The sequence below is a fragment of the Tachysurus fulvidraco genome, chromosome 20, assembly GCF_022655615.1.
Source record: "Tachysurus fulvidraco isolate hzauxx_2018 chromosome 20, HZAU_PFXX_2.0, whole genome shotgun sequence".
Taxonomy (NCBI): domain Eukaryota; kingdom Metazoa; phylum Chordata; class Actinopteri; order Siluriformes; family Bagridae; genus Tachysurus; species Tachysurus fulvidraco.
The window spans coordinates 7,679,460-7,699,371 of record NC_062537.1 but is presented as its reverse complement, the minus strand read 5'-3'; the positions used below and the strand labels follow the sequence as shown (position 1 = coordinate 7,699,371).

General features: G+C 39.5%; 2 protein-coding genes and 1 long non-coding RNA gene across 3 annotated transcripts; 2 read left to right on the top strand and 1 right to left on the bottom strand.

Annotated features, from left to right (window-relative positions):
* Positions 1-92: 92 nt before the first annotated feature.
* On the bottom strand, positions 93-2,649 carry ccna1 (cyclin A1). The gene is made up of 9 exons (XM_027139318.2): positions 2,418-2,649; positions 2,114-2,310; positions 1,838-2,033; positions 1,624-1,742; positions 1,317-1,540; positions 1,036-1,240; positions 833-946; positions 566-699; positions 93-447 (listed from the first exon to the last, which is right to left on the bottom strand). Exons 2-9 carry the CDS (start codon positions 2,252-2,254, stop codon positions 396-398), a joined length of 1,185 nt encoding a protein of 394 aa, XP_026995119.1. The 5' UTR covers positions 2,255-2,310; positions 2,418-2,649; the 3' UTR covers positions 93-395.
* Positions 2,650-4,094: 1,445 nt separating this feature from the next.
* LOC113638111 lies at positions 4,095-6,398 on the top strand. The gene is made up of 3 exons (XR_003439509.2): positions 4,095-4,299; positions 5,535-5,688; positions 5,911-6,398. It is a non-coding gene; the product is annotated as an uncharacterized LOC113638111 (long non-coding RNA).
* Positions 6,399-10,473: 4,075 nt separating this feature from the next.
* Positions 10,474-18,945, top strand: LOC113637153 (serine-rich and transmembrane domain-containing protein 1). Its single transcript, XM_027137655.2, has 2 exons — positions 10,474-10,667; positions 18,124-18,945. Exon 2 carries the CDS (start codon positions 18,147-18,149, stop codon positions 18,465-18,467), a length of 321 nt encoding a protein of 106 aa, XP_026993456.1. The 5' UTR covers positions 10,474-10,667; positions 18,124-18,146; the 3' UTR covers positions 18,468-18,945.
* Positions 18,946-19,912: the final 967 nt, after the last annotated feature.

Genomic DNA, 19,912 nt, shown 5'->3' with positions numbered 1-19,912 from the left:
CTTGTCAAACAAAATTTTTTTTTTTTTGAAGATTAGGATGGACAAATAGAAGTCAGTTATCACCTCTTACACCCTTTAAGAAGTCACACTGGTATGGCAACTTGGTTCATTTATTGAAAAAAATAAAAAATTAGCAGTCTGCATTCCATGACAGGTTTGAGGATACAAAAATGACCAATGCCTCTGCAGAGGAATCCAGGCCCATGACCAGTTACACATTTTTAGACAAGTTAGCAGCTTTAAATTGCCAACTTTTAAAATCATTTTATGGACTATGATAAAAATCACATTAAAAATTAAAATAAATAAGTTAAAAAAAAAAAATCTTGACAGTTCATTCAGTATTTACAAATGGAGGAGTAAGCGCTGCAGTTGGTCTTCAGAGTCACTAGACATCAGTGCAGTGGCAAAGTCTCCAGTGGTTTAATCAGGGATACATGGCTGTACCTGAAAATTAAAAAAGTATCAAGTTACTCAAGTTCCATGTGAACAAAGATTTGACCCAAGGTTACATGTTTGACCAATTCCAACTAATCTTAGTGATGCAATGACAACCATGACTCACTTTGTGCTCCTGTACTTTTCACAGATGGCCTGTTGGGGCCGACTTTTTGCAGCCAAGTGGAGCTGATGGAGCAGAATCAGACATGGTGCAATCTCGGCCAGAGTGTAGCCAGTAAAAGCATACAGAGAGTCAGGCTGTAAGAGAAAGTTCAATAGATTACGCAATATTGGGGAATTTAAAAAAATTAATTCTTGCAGTAACCAAGACAACAATTTGACATCTGCAATATTGCAGTTTATTAAAAGAGCAAAGCTGGAACAAACTCACCCATAAGGCTCTGTTAAGAGTGTAGTTTGCCAAACAGTAAGCTGCAGCAGCAATCATTGATGGAAGATAATGCTGAAATGGGTCCACTTCAAGTAAGCTCAGTTCTGAAACATACTAAACCAGGAGAGTGTGCGCATGTGTGGGGGGGTTAATCTTGTTTAGATTAGCCAAAAAGATTAACATTTAAAAGCACAATAAATTACCAAAGCAAGATTTGCAGTTTTAACACAGACAGCTTCCTCCAAGATATACTGCATTAAAAACTGGTGACTTGTTGGTGCGGTCATGTCAAAGGACAGCACTTTGAGCATAAGGTGCTCCATGCGAATGAGCTGCTTTTTGGTGTAGGTGTCATCTGTGACATAGATGAATTCATTCAACTCTGGAGGATAGATCTCTTCATATTTCCTACAGGACAGATACAGATTTAAGGAGTTATGCTTTAATACAAATAGTGGTTTACAGTTCCTATGATGGTACTTACGCAGCCAAAAGAATTGCAGCAGTCCCAACAAGTTGTAGTTTCCCTCGAAGAACAGACATGCAGGAGAGGAAGCGGTCCAGGTAATTCACAGCAAGATGAACAGTTTCTGAACATAGTTTGTATTCCTCAGAAACCTCCACCAACCAGTCAATCAGGATAACCCGCATGCTGTTGGTGATGTCTGGCTGCTTGTTCATGTAGCCAGGCTTTGACCTATATCTCAACTGGAATAAATTAAAAATAAATAAATGAAAGCAGACATGGTACAAACTAGCATTTAATAGCAAATTAAACAGTGATTACTGACTTCACTGTCTCTCAAATGTTGGTGAATCTCAACTGCATACTCAGCAACAGACAAGACATCCTCAGAAGTGACCATTTCATCCTCTGGCAGGGATTGCATAGAAGCATCCAGACTTGATCCTGTATAGAGATACAGTTGCTAAGAATCCTTTACAGCTAAAACTGCAAAATGAAGGGGAAAAAAAACCCAAATGTACAAAGAAACCATAGCTGACCTGATGTAAAGTTATTAACAGTAGACAAAATCTGAAGCTCTGAAGGATTAAAAACAGAAAACAGCTCTGCAGGAGCTTGTGGCTCATTTGGTTCAACCACACAAACATTAAAGTCTGAAGAGGACCAACTTGACCAGGCATCACCTCCATGAGCAATCACGTTGTGCAATGCTGATCCACGTTTAGATGGAAGGCCCTGAAGAGAAATAAGACAATTAAAACCTCCTTATTCAGAAACATTAAAAAGCCATGTGGAGATGGAGCAGACCCAGCGACCTGGGTGCTTTTGCTATGATGATCATTTGTCAAAACACCCAGAACAACCCTCTGGCCAGCCTTCACACGAGGACCATCCACCCTTTGCTGAGAAGACATGTTCATAGAAGAGGCATATGGAGCAAGACCACTGGAGCTCATTTTCCCAGATAAAATACCAAGCCAAGCAGCCACTTGGGTTTAACTGCAGGTTCAACCTTTACAAACAAAACAAAAAGGTAATTTAAAGATAAGATAGAGCAAATAGAGGCGAAATAAAAAGCTGAAACATCAATAAAACGAGTCGAAACCGCAGTAAACTAACCTGTTGCGCCTGGTTTATGCGCAAAACAAACACACGCTTAAGAACACGACTCGAACAACAGCGACTGCTCTCCAGTCGCTTTATATTTGCAGCTTGTCGTTTAGTTTAGTAACTCAACCAATAACAGCGCATCTGTAAACAGAGAACCTCGTGAAGGTAATTATGTTTTTGTTAATTTCGAAGGCGCTACTGATTGATTAAAGATGGCGGACGATGACTAGTTAATTGCGCGTCACGCACTTATTTCCAGGGACTTCAGTACAGCGTAACAGATATTGCGTCATCAGGTAGGCGTGGCCTATTTGATAATCTAACCATAATCGTAGTTTTTGGTTGTTTATTTGTTTTCTAAAATAAATCAACCTGTATGACTGTATTGTAATTCGTAGTATGCTGTTTTTTTTTAAAGAAGGCGTTTTTCCAAGACATCTGTGTGTCTGTCTGCGTGGCGACGTAAACGTCGTGGCAACGAAACCCCTGGAATTTAGTGCCTGCCCGTCACCATAGTGACGAAATAAGGACCACTTCCGCTTTCGGTGCTAAGTGACGCTACATGTAGCGACTAAGCCCAAGACTCAATCAAATAAAGATGTCTTCTATGTTTAATACGATTTTTAATATTTGCCAATTAATATGTTTAATATTTATTATAATAAGAGAAAAGATAAGTAGAGAAAAGGAACACATAGTATGCTAAGTGGTCATATTTATATTGTTTGTGATGTATGTGATCCTGTATATTTTACCGTGTATGTTAAAGTACAAATTAGACTACGGGTCTTACATGTAATAAAAATAAATAAATAAATAAAAAAGAAAATGTAATTAAAATTAAAATGATAATTAAATAATAATAATGAACAAAATCTAAATAAATGAATCGTGAATATATATAAAAACAAAAGTAATAAATATAATAACACTGCATGTCCTACAAGAACGAATAACTGAATGAATAAATTAATGCATGAATGAATGAGTGCACGAGTTCACCTGAAACCACCTATCTGTAGAAAAATTAAATTGATATCAATCTTATGGTAATACATAAAACCTCATAAATTCGCTATATGTGAAACATAAATATGTGAAACAAAACAAATGAATCTTTTATCTTTTAAGTTCTAAAAATTAAAAAAATTAAAAATTAAAAAACAAACAAAACAAAAACAAACGAACAAAATACTTTTGTTCACCAATCCCTGTATGCCTTATGTTTCTTTTAGTCTTTAAATCCTAATGTAAATTTAGCCTACTGGTTTTCTACATAGGCCTATTGTTAAAATAATAGTAATAATTTGAGCATTTGTGTCATTATCACAAGATAAACAACCTAACGGTGCCTTCACTAACATTGCTTTATGATTTATTTGTAGCATAGTGTGTAAGGAATTAAAATTATTGAGGTCTGTGCAAAGTAACACTTCTCTTCAGTCCCAGCCGTAATCATTGTATGCTTTATGTTTCTTTTAGTCTTTCAATTTTAATGTTAGCTTTAATGGTTTTCTATTTATTTTTTTTTATAAAAAATAAAATAAAAAATGAGCATTGTATCATTATCACAGGCTAAACAACCAAACAGTGCCTCTAATTGTCTTTGTTCTCTCTCATTGTGCACTGAGTCCGGCTTAATTTTGAATTTCATAGTTCAGATGAAGCTCGTCTCTGATTGGATAATCTTGGGAGAAGCACGAGTGACGTCAATAACGAGCGAGCCAGAGAGCTGCATTACCTAGAGGAAAGACAGAGACGCAGCAGAAATCTTCGGACTACTTTGTCATTTTAAAATAATTTTAAAAGTTTTTAGGACAAATATACGATTTCAACACAAGTGTTTTGGAGGATCTGCCGCTGTTCATCCATAAAATTTTAAGTTTGCACGGTAAGCTTCACATTTAGTCTACTTTTTTCGAGACCAAGTGAAAATGTGTGCTGAAAGCCCATGGTGTAGGCTAAGTTACATTAACAATTAAGCTAGCACTAGTTGATATTTAAGATATCTAGCTATGTCAATGCGTGATAACTTAGTTCAGCTGAAAAGCACGGGCAAACACTTGAAATCCTAAAATCACTGATCACCTGCGTCTCTTGTAAAAGGAATTTGAATACATTAAGAGGCTATGTACTACATTGCAGAGTGCATAAGAATGAACCCCGTTGTTTTTTTAAATGTGTTGGCGCCAACTGTAGTCAAACATTTACCACTTACTCAGCTTAAAAGGGCCATTATTATCGTGTACACAATGCACCTGCACCGCAAGCTGCTCCCATAGCTGTTGTTGCGGATTTTAAAATGCGCCATTTCATTATAGCCATTTATATGCCAGAGAACAGTGGTGTAGTCTACGTGATACGCAGGTATACGCCGTATACCCACTAGGAAAGGCCACGGATTTCCGTATACCCACTTAAAAAGCGTGAGGATACGTAACAATATCGTTTTGTGACAGAACTTTCATTCATAAATTCACCCCGTCTGTGTTGCGAACACAGACTGTGGTTGCGATTGCGAATCACTAACATTTTTGGACAATTGGGGCTTCCGTGGCCTGTGACCTGATCTGATGTCACCTACCAAGCAGGAAAATGAGTTGCTTGGCGGTGTTTTTTGGCGCAAATTAGAAATGAACTAACTTACGTAAAGGAAGATCTGAAACGAAAGCAGACTCAAAGTTAGCGCTTAAAGCTACAGCAGCTTCGGGTGACACTTCACCCACAGCCCGAGTACAAATGTATTTGGAAAGCTTTGTAAACTACCAGTTCATTCAGTTCATAATATCCTGCAATGAAAGAGTGTTGGTTATAGAACTGAACAAATGTTTATTGTTCACTCTTAAATGTACATTGAAAATTGACAGCTGATAAAACCTGTGCTCCAGCTCCCATATTCATATAATATTTAAGGCTAAATGTAGCTCTTAAAGGTATAGTTCACCCAAAAATGAAAATTGTTATTTTTCAGAATATCATCTTTTGTGTTAAACAGAAGAAAGAAACTCGTACAGTTTTGGAACAAATTGAGGGTGAGGAAATAACACAATTTTCATTTTTGGGTTAACTATTTGGCATGTGAGTGCAGAGCTTATTGATATAACCTGCTAAATAATTTGTCCCTAGGACAGTCTGGCTATTCCTCATGCTGAGTCTGGATCAGAACCTAATCAACACAAACATCTCATTCATGTCTGCATTGTACCTCATGTTCGGGAGATACTACTGTTAATATCCATTATCCATCTGAGCTGGCTTCAACTCTGGAGTTTCTTCAAAGGTGAACAAGGCTAAACACGGCTTTCTCATTACTACTTTCCCTGGTCTGGTCTAGCTCTCACACACACACGCAGACAGACACACACGCAGACAGACAGACACACTTACATTCATGCATTGACACACATTTGCATACACATACAGAGACACATGCATACAGACACTCACACACTGTAGTTTTTTATTGATCGACTAAAATGCTTAATATGCTTTTATTCCACAGGTGTTTTGTCTCAATAAACCTAAAAAAGGGAAGCAAAGTACAGAGTAAAAACTCCAAGCGTCCTCTCAACTTGAACCCTCGAGTCCTTACCCTGATACAGGAACTCTCCGATCATGAGTGGCGTTAAGCCTAAATATGGACTCTTTCTGTTGACTCTGACTGTTTGTTTGAGAAGAGGTACCGTTTTCACTTTGTTAAATCCACAAATTGTGTTATGGTTAAGGCACTATTTAATTTGTTTTAAACTCTTAAAGGTGCACTGTAACTCTTTCTGGTAGAGGGTCTGTATGTATCTTGCATTTATTCAATTAGAACTGTTTTTAATGCAAAAACCTTAACAAACCTGCGATCTTACTGTAAGAGGGCTTGCCTCTCCACAGATCTGACCCGTTGAAAATAACTTTTCAAACTCAGTTTAAAAATAAAAAAAATGCATCCAGTTGTTTACAACTATTTTGATGGCTATCAAATAAATTTTGCAAAAGTGATATTTTCCTCTCTTGTCTTATTTCAAGATGTATTTTTAAATTTACCACAATATAACTTAATTATTATAAGAAAAATACAGCATATTATGGATATTTTATATATAATATACAGAACATCTCCATTTAAAATGCAAAGTTTTACTGTTGTTTTTACCAGTTTAAATTAGTTTTGATATATCCCTGTTAATTTGATAATTTATTGATGCACAATAAGCAATTATTACATGTAAAAAAAAATAAATAAACAGGAAATTGTCTATTTATATACAACACAGTTATGTGAAATTTACAAACAATTTTTTAATGTGATTCAGCCATTATTTCATTCACTGTAAATAGATTTAAATTACAAAAATACACTGCTGTATTTTTACAGGAATTCTCGTAACCACAGCTGCCAGCGTTTTCCTGTAAAAACAACAGGGTTGTTTTTTTTTTTTTTTTACAGTGCAGTCAACAAAACTGATGATTTTCAAATGAATATTTTAAGCAGAAGTCTTAGGATCCTTTGATGGACAAAGTGTATACAACAAGTTAGCCAAGCCAGGTTTCCCCAGTAAAGGAGCATTTAAACTAGACCTCAAAGTTGGTATATGTTGGCTCTCCAACATAGTTGGTACACACATGTTGGCTCTCCTTCACAGACAAATAATCCAGTTCCTCGGCTGGCATCACACTTTAACCTTTGTCTTTTTAAACCTAATTTTAAGCCCACAGAATTAAAAAAAATATATTTTTAACTAACTCAAACGGTATTTTAAGGCTCCTGAGTGTCCAGAAAAACATTCATCCTGTTGTAGGGAGATTGTGAATTAGAATCCCAACAGTGGCACAGCCATCCAAGGCAGGGAGCCAAAGGAAGCTAAATTGGTAACACTCTCTGGGTGGGAGGGATGGAATACACTCTCCTGTAAATCACTGAGACACTAGATTTGTTGTTAGCTCAGATTTCCACTGAGAGTGTTAAACTGGTTTGGCTTGATTTATTACTGAAAGAACAAAAAATTTTGGGAGGAAAATGAAAGAGATTGGATATATAAATTTGATTCATTGGCATTCATTCAGTCTGCTCATGTCATGTTTGAGTCCAGGATAGGATAACATCTACTGTACATTGACCTGAATACCCTAGCTCATACAAAATCATTGTAAAGAATATTAGGAAGCACAACTTTGTTCTACAATAAATGTTTTAAACCTTATTATATTCTGTCATTATATTTAACAAATATTTCTGTAGGGAGGTTTCCAGATGCAATTAATCATTGTAATGTGCTTTGACCAGGTTTGTAGGTTACTCCCTCCAAAATCAGTCAGCCCTTTAAGCACTTAATTTACTTTTAATTAAACTGTATTTGCATGAATTACTGGAGCATAAATGGAAGACCACAGCCTGTAACGAGCAAAGAAATTATGGGTTCAAACAACTGCTTGATTGCTGAGATTAGTTTAAAAAGCTCTGTCCTTCTTTTTGATTGGATAGCTTAGACTGAGGTGTCTTCATTTTCATTTATTTGTATTTGAATGTCTCAATTTTTAAGCTTGCAGTTTAGATATAATAAAACTACAAAACACAAGGCTATTTGATATTTAAGAAGTGAGTTTATATAAAGTCTCAGTGGAAACTGGGTTCCTTGCATTTATTTATCTTGATGTACTGGGACTGGTTAGCAGCTGAGACTCTAAAGGTACAAATTGTATGTTCTTTTCATATCTAACAATTGCTCACACAACATTTTTGTAATGTCAGCCAGAGTGCTCTTTACAGAGAAACGTTTGACTGCTCCACTGGACTTTTATTCTGTGCTTATGCTTTTTACGTAATGAAATGTGCAGATTGAATGTCCCTTACTCATCAGACACCAGAGAAAAACTTACATTTCTGTGATTTCTTATGTCTACACTTGTTGGGAACTATTTATTTTTGTGTTTTATGACCGAATTGTGTACTTGAGATTCAGCTGTTGAATGTGCTGCCAGGCATCTGTGAGAAGGTAATTGTGCCTTCACTGCCACAGACATCCTGCGATCTCTTCGCTTCCGATTACCATGCAGGGAGCAACAGCGCAGAAACATGGCAGCTGGAGGAAGAGAAAAGAGGGTTTCAGAGAAACACAGAGGGAAAGGCAGGGGTGAGGTGGGGTGTGGAGGCTCTGTTCATAGTCTACTCTGCCAACACGCTCCACTGTTTCAAGCTCGACTGTTCACGAGCAATTCGTAATGTTGATTGACATAATATCATTTTCTAAGGCAAACCCTCTTCAAATACCGCACTCGTGAAAGTCAGCAAGAGAAATTTAGAGAGAGAAAAAACACATCCTTTAAAAGGGCCGTAGTTCTGATTACTTTTTGTCTTCCTATAACAAATGATGTTAATATATGTGGAGATAATTATCAGAAAGATGAGCTCTGTGATGGATTAGTTAGGTGTTTTTGTATATGCTCTCTTTTCATCCACCTCATCTTTACTGTTCAGAAAAGCAAACATGCCAACAGGTGCTAAATGCCTAGCATCTCAACCTTGTTTTTTTGTTGTTGTTGCTGTAGGCAAAAAAAACATTTTTTTGCCTTATAAAAAATGTAATGACACAAGAACACAAAAACAGCAGTTAATCTCCTTTCTCCACTTAAAACTCCTTTCCCATTTCCTTTACTATGAGTAGAGATGAATTCTAATGCCGATTTAGGTAAATTTCTCTTGGAATAGATTTGCAGAGATGCAGAGACACAGATATGCCTTGAGGATATGTCACACTCTATTTTTCTGTGCAGCTCATGTCATTGAGACAATCTATGTAATATTGATGCTATGTGTTATACTGCAGATTTATTTATAAAATAATATATCAAATTAGATTATTTATTTACCATTGGTTGAAAAGGAGAATGAAAACAAGAAAAAGGTCTCCAAGAAGCAGGTGGGGAATGTCAGCAGCATTCAAATGCACATCTCTTTGTCTTTACTTGTAGTGAAGATATTATGTGAGACAGCAAGAGTATCAGCCATCCACCAAGTGACAGGAAATTATAATTTAATAAACATTCCTTTAAATGTGAGGTAACTTATTAAGAATATTTTGTTTTTCTCATATGCTGGTTAATAAAATATCAGAAGGAAGATCAGTCACGGTTTTAGAGGGTAAAAGTGAGGGGCATATTTCAATGTTTTAAAAGTTTTAAAACAAATTTCTAACTCTATTAACCTCACTAAATGTAACTAAATGATGTAGTATGGTGAAGATACCTATTAGTCGAATCCCTCTGAAGCATTGCACCAACAGACCCAACAAACCAACAAAATCATTCATACAGCTTAGTCTAGGACTGTTTTTCCCTGTGATCAAATTGTTTGAAATTAATTTTAAAATGGCATGCCATTTAAGTTAATTTATACTTCACTTAATTCATTTGCCAGTCCAAGTAAAATATTTCTGCTTGTACATTCACCCATTTTTAATTAAACAGCATGAAGAGAAGCAAATTGTGCCTACATAAAAGCAGTGCCATGGAGAGCGTCTGACATTTGCACAGGCCTGTTCTTTCCCAGCTTGTTCTCTCAAACGATGTTAATTACATGTTTCATTTGTTTAAAATAAAGAAAGGTGCACAATGTCAGTGGACCAATAGTGAGGTCCATCCACTCCCACTGATGTCTACAGTTACTTATTAATGCATCTGAAAGATTCATAGGCAGCATACAATGCAACAACAACACACACACACATATAAACACAATAAGCAAAAGCATCACATTCTATACCTAAAAGGGCTATTGAGTTTTTCCAAAGTATTTTTAAAATGAATAAATGTAGCCCCAAATAAATCTAAGTTCTGATCTGAAATCAGAAACAGTGTTTTTGTTTTGCAGAAATTACCAAAACAAAAGAAAGACATAAAGGATGATAGTCAGACTGAAGAGAAGATGATGTGTGAGCAATTAAACATTATGACTGAACAGCTAGGGAGAAGGGGGGCTGAGGAGCAGAAAATAAATGTATGAGGAAAAAACAGTAGAGGGAGAGAGGAGGGAGAAAGGGAGGGGAGAAATTCAGAATACAACAGCTGGATAGACAGAATCCAGCTCATAGCTGAGGATCGGTACAGCAGAGCAATCTTCCTCGATATCCATAAAGCCTAGAGTGTCATCTGCCTCCTGTGTGCATTTCTCATTCCCACAGGATATGAAGCGTTTTCTACTGGAGCAGTGACTCCAAGATAATGGACTTTTGTGTGCAGTAGAGGACAAGGCTGTCATCTGCTAAACAAAAGGTCAGTCTCTGTCACTCTCTATTACCACATAGAAATATTCCTGTATATGTGACTATCTGTGTGTTGTATATAATCTGTTCAAAGTCAATACTGTTGCAGAGGAATTATTGTCATAAACAACTGACAGAGAGACAATTATGATGGCAGGTGTTTTTATAACAGGGTACATTAGGGGTAATTTGATTGCTTCACTAGTCAACAGAAGCTGATATGAGAATTGAGAAAACATAATGAGCAACAGCATATATCCCTCACATTTACATCATCTGAGTCAATGTCATTTTGTACTTTAATTCTTTAAAATATCAGAAAAATAAAACTTAATAAATCTTCTAATAAAAATCTCCTCCACTTAAAAATAAAGTGCTTATATATAATGTATTATTATGAGAATCCTATTACAATATTTACTATACAAAATAAAGCAGCACCAAATGTGATGAGACACTTGTCTCATCATGGGTGTCAAGCACAGCTTCAAAGTATATTGACACTGACATTTATGAGCTCTGTTCACATCAAGCCCTTGGTGACAAAGTGGAATCTAGGAATGTGAAGCTGCAGACGCAGGTCACAGCATCCTGTGTATTGTGAATGGATGTGTGGTCTGCTTTCTGAAATCCTTGACCATTCTTTAAGTCTTTTTGGCATTAAGAAACTAATTATTGAACTGAAACCACTTTTTCAACAGTCTTACCTCCACCGTGTAAGCCATTTCATTAGTGTTGAAGATCAGACAGCAGATTTTATAATGGAATTGGAGATTTGTCTGGCCCTTGTACAAATTACTGATATGAAGAGATGATACTGCCTATCTACAAGTACTGAGGTCTGCCAGTCACTGGTCTCTGATCCAGGTGCAAAGTGGTTTTGGAGATCCTGAAAATTAGTGTTAAATTTGGATCAGACTATAGTGTTGCCAAGCTATATTCCACAAATAATAGCCCAGTCCAAGTGCAAGCAAGAGCAAGAATAAAAGCCCAAATATGATAATGAAGTGAGGTTTTATGTTCACTGTATAAATAGAGTAAAAAAACAAAAAACATTTGGGAACAAACAATCAGTAAAAAATTTTAATGAAAGGAAAGAACAAAAATTGGAGTTAGTCTTCATCACAGATATATTGAGCCTGCTTCTCATTCACAAATTGAAAAAACCTCAGGGGTTCACAATGTTTGAGAGGATTCAATTGATTTTATAATGAAGAAGCTTGCAAGGAGCACCCTTGAGAACAGGGACTGCCTTACAAAACAAAATGACTAGTGCCAAGATGGTAACCAGGTGACTTAAATAAATCCTGGCTCCAAATTACATTTGAGGGAGTGTGGAAAGAATAAACACTATTATTTTCAACCAACTGAAAATATGAACAACAGATGTTATAAGGTTACAGGTTCCATGAAACTAAAATAATGAGCAAAATGCTAATTTTAGGTCACAAAAGTGAACAACATTGTCAGACAACTGGGCTTAATTCCTGTGGCATTTTCATTTCATTTTTTCTATTCAAAACTGAGGCATTCCTGTAGCATTTGATTTGATCACTTGGATCACTCCAATACATACAGACAAAAAAAAGTCAACAAATTTGCAAAAACCTGCACATAAAAATTTAATTGCATTCAATTGAAAATGAGCCTGATGAAGGAATGAAGCCATGAGACACTGAAATAGTTCAGTTTGATTGCATCTGTTATTTTATCTATGCTATAAAACCTTTTGAAATGATAGTGATTGTGAGCGATTATGATCAAATAGCTGTTTTTCCATTAAAAGGCAGACGTGGCAGATGTGTCTGCTTCAATTGGACATTCTGAGCTACCCATTGTGCAGTTCAATTAGACAGAGAAGATGCTTCTAATTCTCATGCTGGAAAGCACACGGCTCCCCGCACACATGAGCTAACTAATGAATGTAATGATGAAGATGAATCAGATTCAGAGCAGCAGAATGAGCCCCTGATGTCAAATGTGTAATCTCAGAGGACATCACTCTTCAGACCTAAAGCCTTGCACAATAACCTCCACTCTTCTGGGAGGCTTTGCATTAGATTTTGGAGCATGGCTGTAAGGATTTACACATTTAGCCACAAAAACATAAGCGAGATTCAGTTTAGTTCAATGAAATGTATAGCTCTTTTAATAATGGACAAAAAAGCAAAGCAGCTTTACAGAAATATACAAATTCAGAATAAAACAAAGTTAAACTTAATTTATATGTATTCCTAATGAGCAAACCAGAGGCATCAGTGGCAAGAAAAAACTACCTGAGACGATATGCGGAAGACACCTTGAGAAAAACCAGACTCAGAAGGGAAGCTTTTCTCATCTGAGTGACACCAGAGAGTGTGATTATAAATAATGTCCTTTGTACAACTGTATATGGTCAACTGAATTTGTCTAACCAAGAGCTTCTGAGGAATCAGTGTAATTTCTGAATTCATTATAGATTTAAGTCCTTCCTGCCAGTGCCATCAATGATGAAAACCAGAGCACAAGCAAACTGCTGCTACAGCACTGCAAAGCCAGCGCCATAGTCTGGCAGTGAGCACTGAGCACCACCAAGTGATGTGACTCCAACCATATAATACTGGGATATATACCAACTCCAACCCTGAGAACTTGGGAGTAGCATGTGTATGGGAGTATGGGAGTAGCAAAATTCAAATATAAATCACCCAAAGGCTTATTATTTACATCATATCATTATCATTTCATCAAGTGCACAAGGCACTACATATGACATTTTTGTAACATAATTTGAGATTTAATACTTTTTTGTTCAGATATCTGTTTCTAAATTTCAGGCTTTTTCAATAAACAGCCCTCCCAACATTTATCTTACAAAGACCAGAAAGCCATGACATTTCCCCACTCAGGTGCTTCACAATCTATTATTCATAGCGTGCTACTGGTTCGTGGACAGTGTTATAAAAAAAAGTGACCTTCTCTTATTCTGTGTGTGTGTGTGTGTGTGTGTGTGTGTGTGTGTGTGTGTGTGTGTGTGTGTGTGTGTGTGTGTGTGAGAGAGAGAGAGAGAGAGAGAGAGAGAGAGAGAGAGAGAGAGAGAGAGAGAGAGAGAGAAATGGGCTGACCCTTTGTGGTCACTCAGGACTTCTAATGCACCAGCACTCTGACACACCAAATCACTCACTGGCTAATAATCACACAAATATGCATGTTGCCAGGATACAAAAAGCATAATTAAACACTATTAGTGACCTCTACAAACTGTATTTGGAGTATGTAACTGTCCTGCCCAACAATAACAGCTACAGATATATTAATAAATGATGATATACACTGAGTTGTAAGAACTCTAATGGCTCAAAATAATCTTTGATTATTAATGTTTGTGGTTGAAAATGTGTTGAAAATTAGTTCTCAACATTGTGGAGTGAGAGCTAGGTTAATTATTTGAGGTAGGTTATTACACTGTGGCATTGTAGCTTAAAGCTGTTTAGAAAAGGGTTTCTCAATCTCAGTCATGGAGATCCACTATCCTGCTCTCACACAGGAACCAGGCCTTGAAATCATCATCGTGCCCTCAATGAGCTGGAACAGGTCTACAAAATATCTAAGTATCCCTGTCCTAAACAGCTTTATTAACTAAATTGTATACAATTAAACAAGGAACCATGAAGTGACTCAGCTCAGCTAGATGTTACTGCAAAACTCTCTTTAGTAACTCTCTTTAGTAAGTGTATTCTAAAACAGATGCCCGAGCCACCTCAGCTGACCTCTCGATGTGGAAGAGCAGCGGCTCTACGCTGAGCTCCTCTCGAGTGACTGATCTCCTCACCCTATCTCTAAGGAAGCGCCCAGCCACCCTGCGGAGGAAACACCGTATCCGGGATCTTGTCCTTTCGGTAATGACCCAAAGCTCATGACCATAGGTGAGGGTAGGAACGTAGATCGACTGGTAAATAGAGAGCTTCGCCTTATGGCTCAGCTCTTTCTTCACCACAACAGATTGGTGTATCGACCGCATCACTGCAGAAGACACACCGATCCGCCTGTCGATCTCCCGCTCCATCCTTCCCTCACTCGTGAATAGGACCCCAAGATACTTAAACTCCTCCATTTGAGGCAGGAGCTTTCCACCAACTTGAAGGGGGCAAGCCACCCTTTTCCGGCTGAGAACCATGGCCTCTGACTTGGAGGTGCTGATTCTCATCCTGGCCGCTTCATACTCGGCTGCAAACCATCCCAGTGCACGCTGAAGTTCCTGATTTGAAGAAGCCAACAGGACAACATCATCTGCAAAAAGCAGAGACGAAATCCTGTGGTCCCTAAACCAAACTCCCTCCGGCCAGAAATCCTGTCCATATAAATAATGAACAGGACCGGTGACAAAAGGCAGCCCTGCCGTAGTCCAACATGCACTGGGAACAAGTCTGACTTACTGCCGGCAATGCGAACCAAACTCCTGCTCCAGTCATATAGGGACCGGACAGCACTTAGCAGAGGGTCTCGGAACCCATACTCCCAGAGCACCCCCCACAGGTCACCACGAGGGACACAGTCGAATGCCTTCTCCAGATCCACAAAGCACATGTGGACTGGTTGGGCAAACTCCCATGAACCCTCCAGCAACTTGGTGAGGGTATAGAGATGGTCCAGTGTTCCACGACCATGACGAAACCCGCATTGTTCCTCCTGAATCCGAGGTTCGACTATCAGCCAAATTCTCCTCTCCAGTACCCTGGCATAGACTTTTCCGGGGAGGCTGAGGAGTGTGATCCCCTGTAGTTGGAACACACCCTCCGGTCCCCCTTCTTAAACAGAGGGACCACCACCCCAGTCTGCCAGTCCAGAGGCACTGTCCCCAACCGCCACGCGATGTTGCAGGGGCGTGTCAACCAAGACAGCCCCACAACATCCAGAGACTTAATGTACTCAGGGCGGATCGCATCCACCCCTGGTGCCTTCTCAACTACCTCAGTGACCTCAGCTTGGGGGATCGACGAGTCCACAACCGAGCCCTCTGCCTCTGCTTCCTCAGTGGAAGACATGTTGGTGGGGTTGAGGAGATCCTCGAAGAACTCCTTCCACCGTCCGAGGATGTCACCAGTCGAAGTCAACAAATTCCCACCCCCGCTGTAAACAGTGTGCGCAGGGCACTGCTTCCCCCTCCTGAGGCGCCGGACGGTTTGCCAGAATTTCTTCGAGGCCAGTCCTTCTCCATGGCCTCACTGAACTCCTCCCAGACCCGAGCTTTTGCCTCTGCAACCACCCAGGCTGAAGCTCGCTTGGCTGTCCGGTACCTATCAGCTGCCTCTGGAGTCCCCCCAGCCAACCAGGCTCGATAGGACTCCTTCTTCAGCTTGACGCATCCCTTACTTCCGGGGTCCACCACCGGGTTCGTTGATTGCCACCACGACAGGCACCGGAGACCTTACGGCCACAGCTCCGTGCGGCTGCATCGACAATGGAGGTGGAGAACATGGTCCACTCGGACTCAATGTCTCCAACCTCCCTCGGGATCTGGTTGAAGCTCTGCCGGAGGTGAGAGTTAAAGATCTCTCTGACAGGAGACTCTGCCAAACGTTCCCAGCGGACCCTCACAGTACGTTTGGGTCGGCCAAGTTTGTCCAACTTCCTCCCCTCCATCGGACCCAACTCACCACCAGGTGGTGATCAGTTGACAGCTCCGCCCCTCTCTTTACCTGAGTGTCCAAGACATACGGCCGGAGGTCAGATGAAACAACCACAAAGTCGATCATTGACTTCCGACCTAGGGTGTCCTGGTGCCATGTGTACTGATGGACACCCTTATGCTTGAACATGGTGTCCGTAATGGACAAACTGTGACTAGCACAGAAGTCCAATAACAGAACACCGCTCGGGTTCAGGTCGGGGGGGGGGGGGCTGTTCCTCACAATCACGCCCCTCCAGGTGTCACTGTCGCTGCCCACGTGAGCATTGAAATCCACCAGTAGAACGACGGAGTCCCCGGTCGGGGCGCTTTCTAGCACCCCTCCCAGAGACGCCAAGAAGGTCAGGTACTCTACACTGCCATTTGGCCCATAAGCACAAATAACAGTGAGAGACCTCTCCCTGACCCGAAGGCACAGGGAAACGACCCTCTCATTCACCAGGGTAAACTCCATCACATGGCTGCTGAGCTGGGGGGCTATGAGCAAGCCCATACCAGCCCGCTGCCTCTCACCGCGGGCAACTCCAGAGTAGTAGAGAGTCCAGCCTCTCTCGAGGAGTTGGGTTCCAGAGCCCAAGCTGTGCGTGGAGGTGAGCCCAACTATCTCTAGTCAGTATCTCTCAACCTCCTACACCAACTCAGGCTCCTTCCCCCCAGCGAGGTGGCTTTCCATGTCCCTAGAGTCAGATTCCGTGTCCGGAGAGTGGGTCGCCGAGGCTCCCACCTTCGGCTGCCACCCAATCGACATTGCACCAGCCCCTTACGGTTTCTCCTGCAGGTGGTGGGCCCACAGGAGATTGGCCCCACATCGCTCCTTCAGGCTGAGCCCGGCCGGGCCCCGTGGGGTAAGACCCGGCCACCAGGCGCTCGCATGCGAGCCCCAACTCCAGGGTGGGGCCCTGGTTGCGCCATAACGGTCAACGTCAAGGACCTTGCTTTCATTTTCTTCATAAGAGGTTTTTGATCCGCTCTTTGTCTGGCCTGTCACCTAGGACCTGTTTGCCTTGGAGACCCTACCAGGGGCAGAAAGCCCCAAACAACATAGCTCCTAGGATCATTCAGGCATGCAAACCCCTCCACCACAATAAGGTGGCGGTTCAAGGAGGGGAGAATTAAAACAAGTGGTTAAAAAAAACTGCAGTTAAAACAGTGAATCAAAGGCACTGAGCTCCCAAACCTCTTAACATCTTACACACAGATGTCAGAAGCATCATTAAAGACTCCACACACACAGGACACAGAATGTTTGTCCTTTTACCTGCTGAAAAGACAAGTCAAGCCATCAAGTCCCACGCAAATAGCTTAATTCTTCCCCAAAGCTTTAGCTGCCATCACCCCCACATCCCCCCCCCCCCATTACATTAAACTGTAATGTAAGCTTATCCGTTGCTAGTCTAAGAATTTTGGAGTACAGTGCACTTTGTATGCACAACAGTTCACTTTATGCAGTATAGCTTTTCAGTGCATTTAAGTGTGCAATATACACATCTCAACATACATGTCAATAATCCATCCAGTAGATTCTAATCTTGTAAAATATATACAAGATTACAATCCATCCAATAGATTGTAATCTTGTATATATTTTACAGTGTACACTTTGTTTAATTGATTCTTAATTATTTTCTTTTTTTAACATATTAATTTCAAAACCTTGCAAGAGTGCATTGTTTAAACATTCTTCTTGCTCTTGGAGAGTTGCCACACTATATTTAGTTCTATTTAATACTTACAGACAAAGATTAAAAAATACAATGCCGACCCATCAGTTACCGAATGCCTTGTGTCTTGGCTGTAGGCCCCTGTGAGCATCTGTCTGGAATGGATGGCCAGGTGGAGGAGCTGAATGGGACTGAGCTGGAGGGACAGAGCTTTCTGCACTTTAACCCAACAACTCTTTCCACTGATGCTGCTGCGGCCTCATCTAGCCGCACTGAAAGTGTCTACGTCTATCTTTCTATTTTCCTTAGCTTGCTGCTCTTCCTCCTCACCCTCCTTGTCATCACCCTGCACAGGCTGAAAAACATCATCTCTTCCAGTTCGTCCTATCCAGAGTACAGCAGCGAGGCAGGCAGTTCATTCACCAACATGGAGATCTGCAGCCTGTCTTCACAGAGATCAACAGTGTCATCGTTGTCCTGATAACACATAATTTTAACAAAAAATGCCAGTTAAGATTATAATAAATGCAAATGTTTTCTAGCATTAAATCATTATTTTTATGACTTATTACTATAATGATAGTCTTATGTGACAGACCTTAGAAACAACCAATAAACACATTTAAACCAGTAATACACAAATAAAAAATAAACAAAAGCTACTGTTTGAGCAAACAATTTAATTTTGGAAAAACATTACAAATAAAATGAACCACTTACTCTACTTAATAAAGAATACAATTGAGATATGTGTACTGACATCACTGTTTACATTTAAGGAACAAATTTCAACCATAAGACTTGATTAAAAGATCTTTAATTTTAACAAAAATAAATATTCACTTCAGTGTGTTCACACTTTTGACCGATACAGTAAACTTACAGCTTGTGACCCAGAAAAAAAAATTAAATAAAAAAGGTTTCAACTGTAGCTGTCAAGTGTATAAATGTAGGTGATTTGATTATTGAAGGAGAGCGATGAAGGATATCTTTTTATAGAAAAAAGAGAGAAACAAGAGTATGATCCACAGTGTTGTGATACACCAGGAATGATAGTTCTGATGTAGACCTTATGTAGATTCTTCCCAAAGTACACAGATAAGCCTCCAGACCATCCACATGTCAGGAATGGCAAGGATAAAAGGGAGGGTTAAATAATGTGCTGTTATATTGTCTGCAATGAAATACAAGTCAAAGTAAATTTAGAAATCACTACTTTCTTTTTTTATTTGTATTTTTCATACTGTCCCAACTTTTTCTGATTTGGGGTTTTATTAACAAAAACATGAAACATAGACGAAAAAAACAGGAGTACTAGGAACCTGACACAGAACACCGAAGACACAGAAAAAACGAAAAGACGAAGACTCATGCCACCTGCAATGCAGAGGAAATAGACAAGATAATTATGACAATTATGAATAGGTGAGTAAAGATGAGCAACACACAACACCAACACACTGCTGGAACGCTCCCTAATGTTCCAGCAGAGAATGTCCAAGCAGAGTCCTGACACCACAACTATAACTAGGATACAAAAAACAGTGTGGACAAACAAATAATGAGTGGAAATTAAGATTCCTGTACTTCAGGTTGCCTCTAGCATACCAAATTTAATACTGTTTACATTTTAGTTCTCTTAACCAATATACTGTTTACTCTGGGGAAAGGGATGTAGCTAATCATCTAGGTTTCAGCAGGGTGGGGACTTTCTGGGCCTGATGGTATGAGTTTGGTGAGATTAAAGAATATTTGAAAATATATGATTTCTAAACAATTATATACACATAGGCCTTAAACAAGTCATTATAAAATGCACTTATGTAGTGTTGTAGTGTTAGTGTAGTATATAGTTTTATAGTTATAGTACCTTACCTTATTTTCTACCATGATTATTCAAAAAAGAAACCTTTTAAAGCATTACAG

Bases quoted from the DNA above. Each gene is read 5' to 3' on its own strand.
- LOC113637153 (XM_027137655.2), top strand. From the start codon at position 18,147: ATGGATGGCCAGGTGGAGGAGCTGAATGGGACTGAGCTGGAGGGACAG.
- ccna1 (XM_027139318.2), bottom strand. From the start codon at position 2,254: ATGAGCTCCAGTGGTCTTGCTCCATATGCCTCTTCTATGAACATGTCT. The intron at 1,541-1,623 runs GTCAGTAATCAC...AATTTATTCCAG, and splicing joins AACATTTGAGAGACAGTGAA to TTGAGATATAGGTCAAAGCC. The intron at 448-565 runs GTGAGTCATGGT...TTTAATTTTCAG, and splicing joins GAAAAGTACAGGAGCACAAA to GTACAGCCATGTATCCCTGA.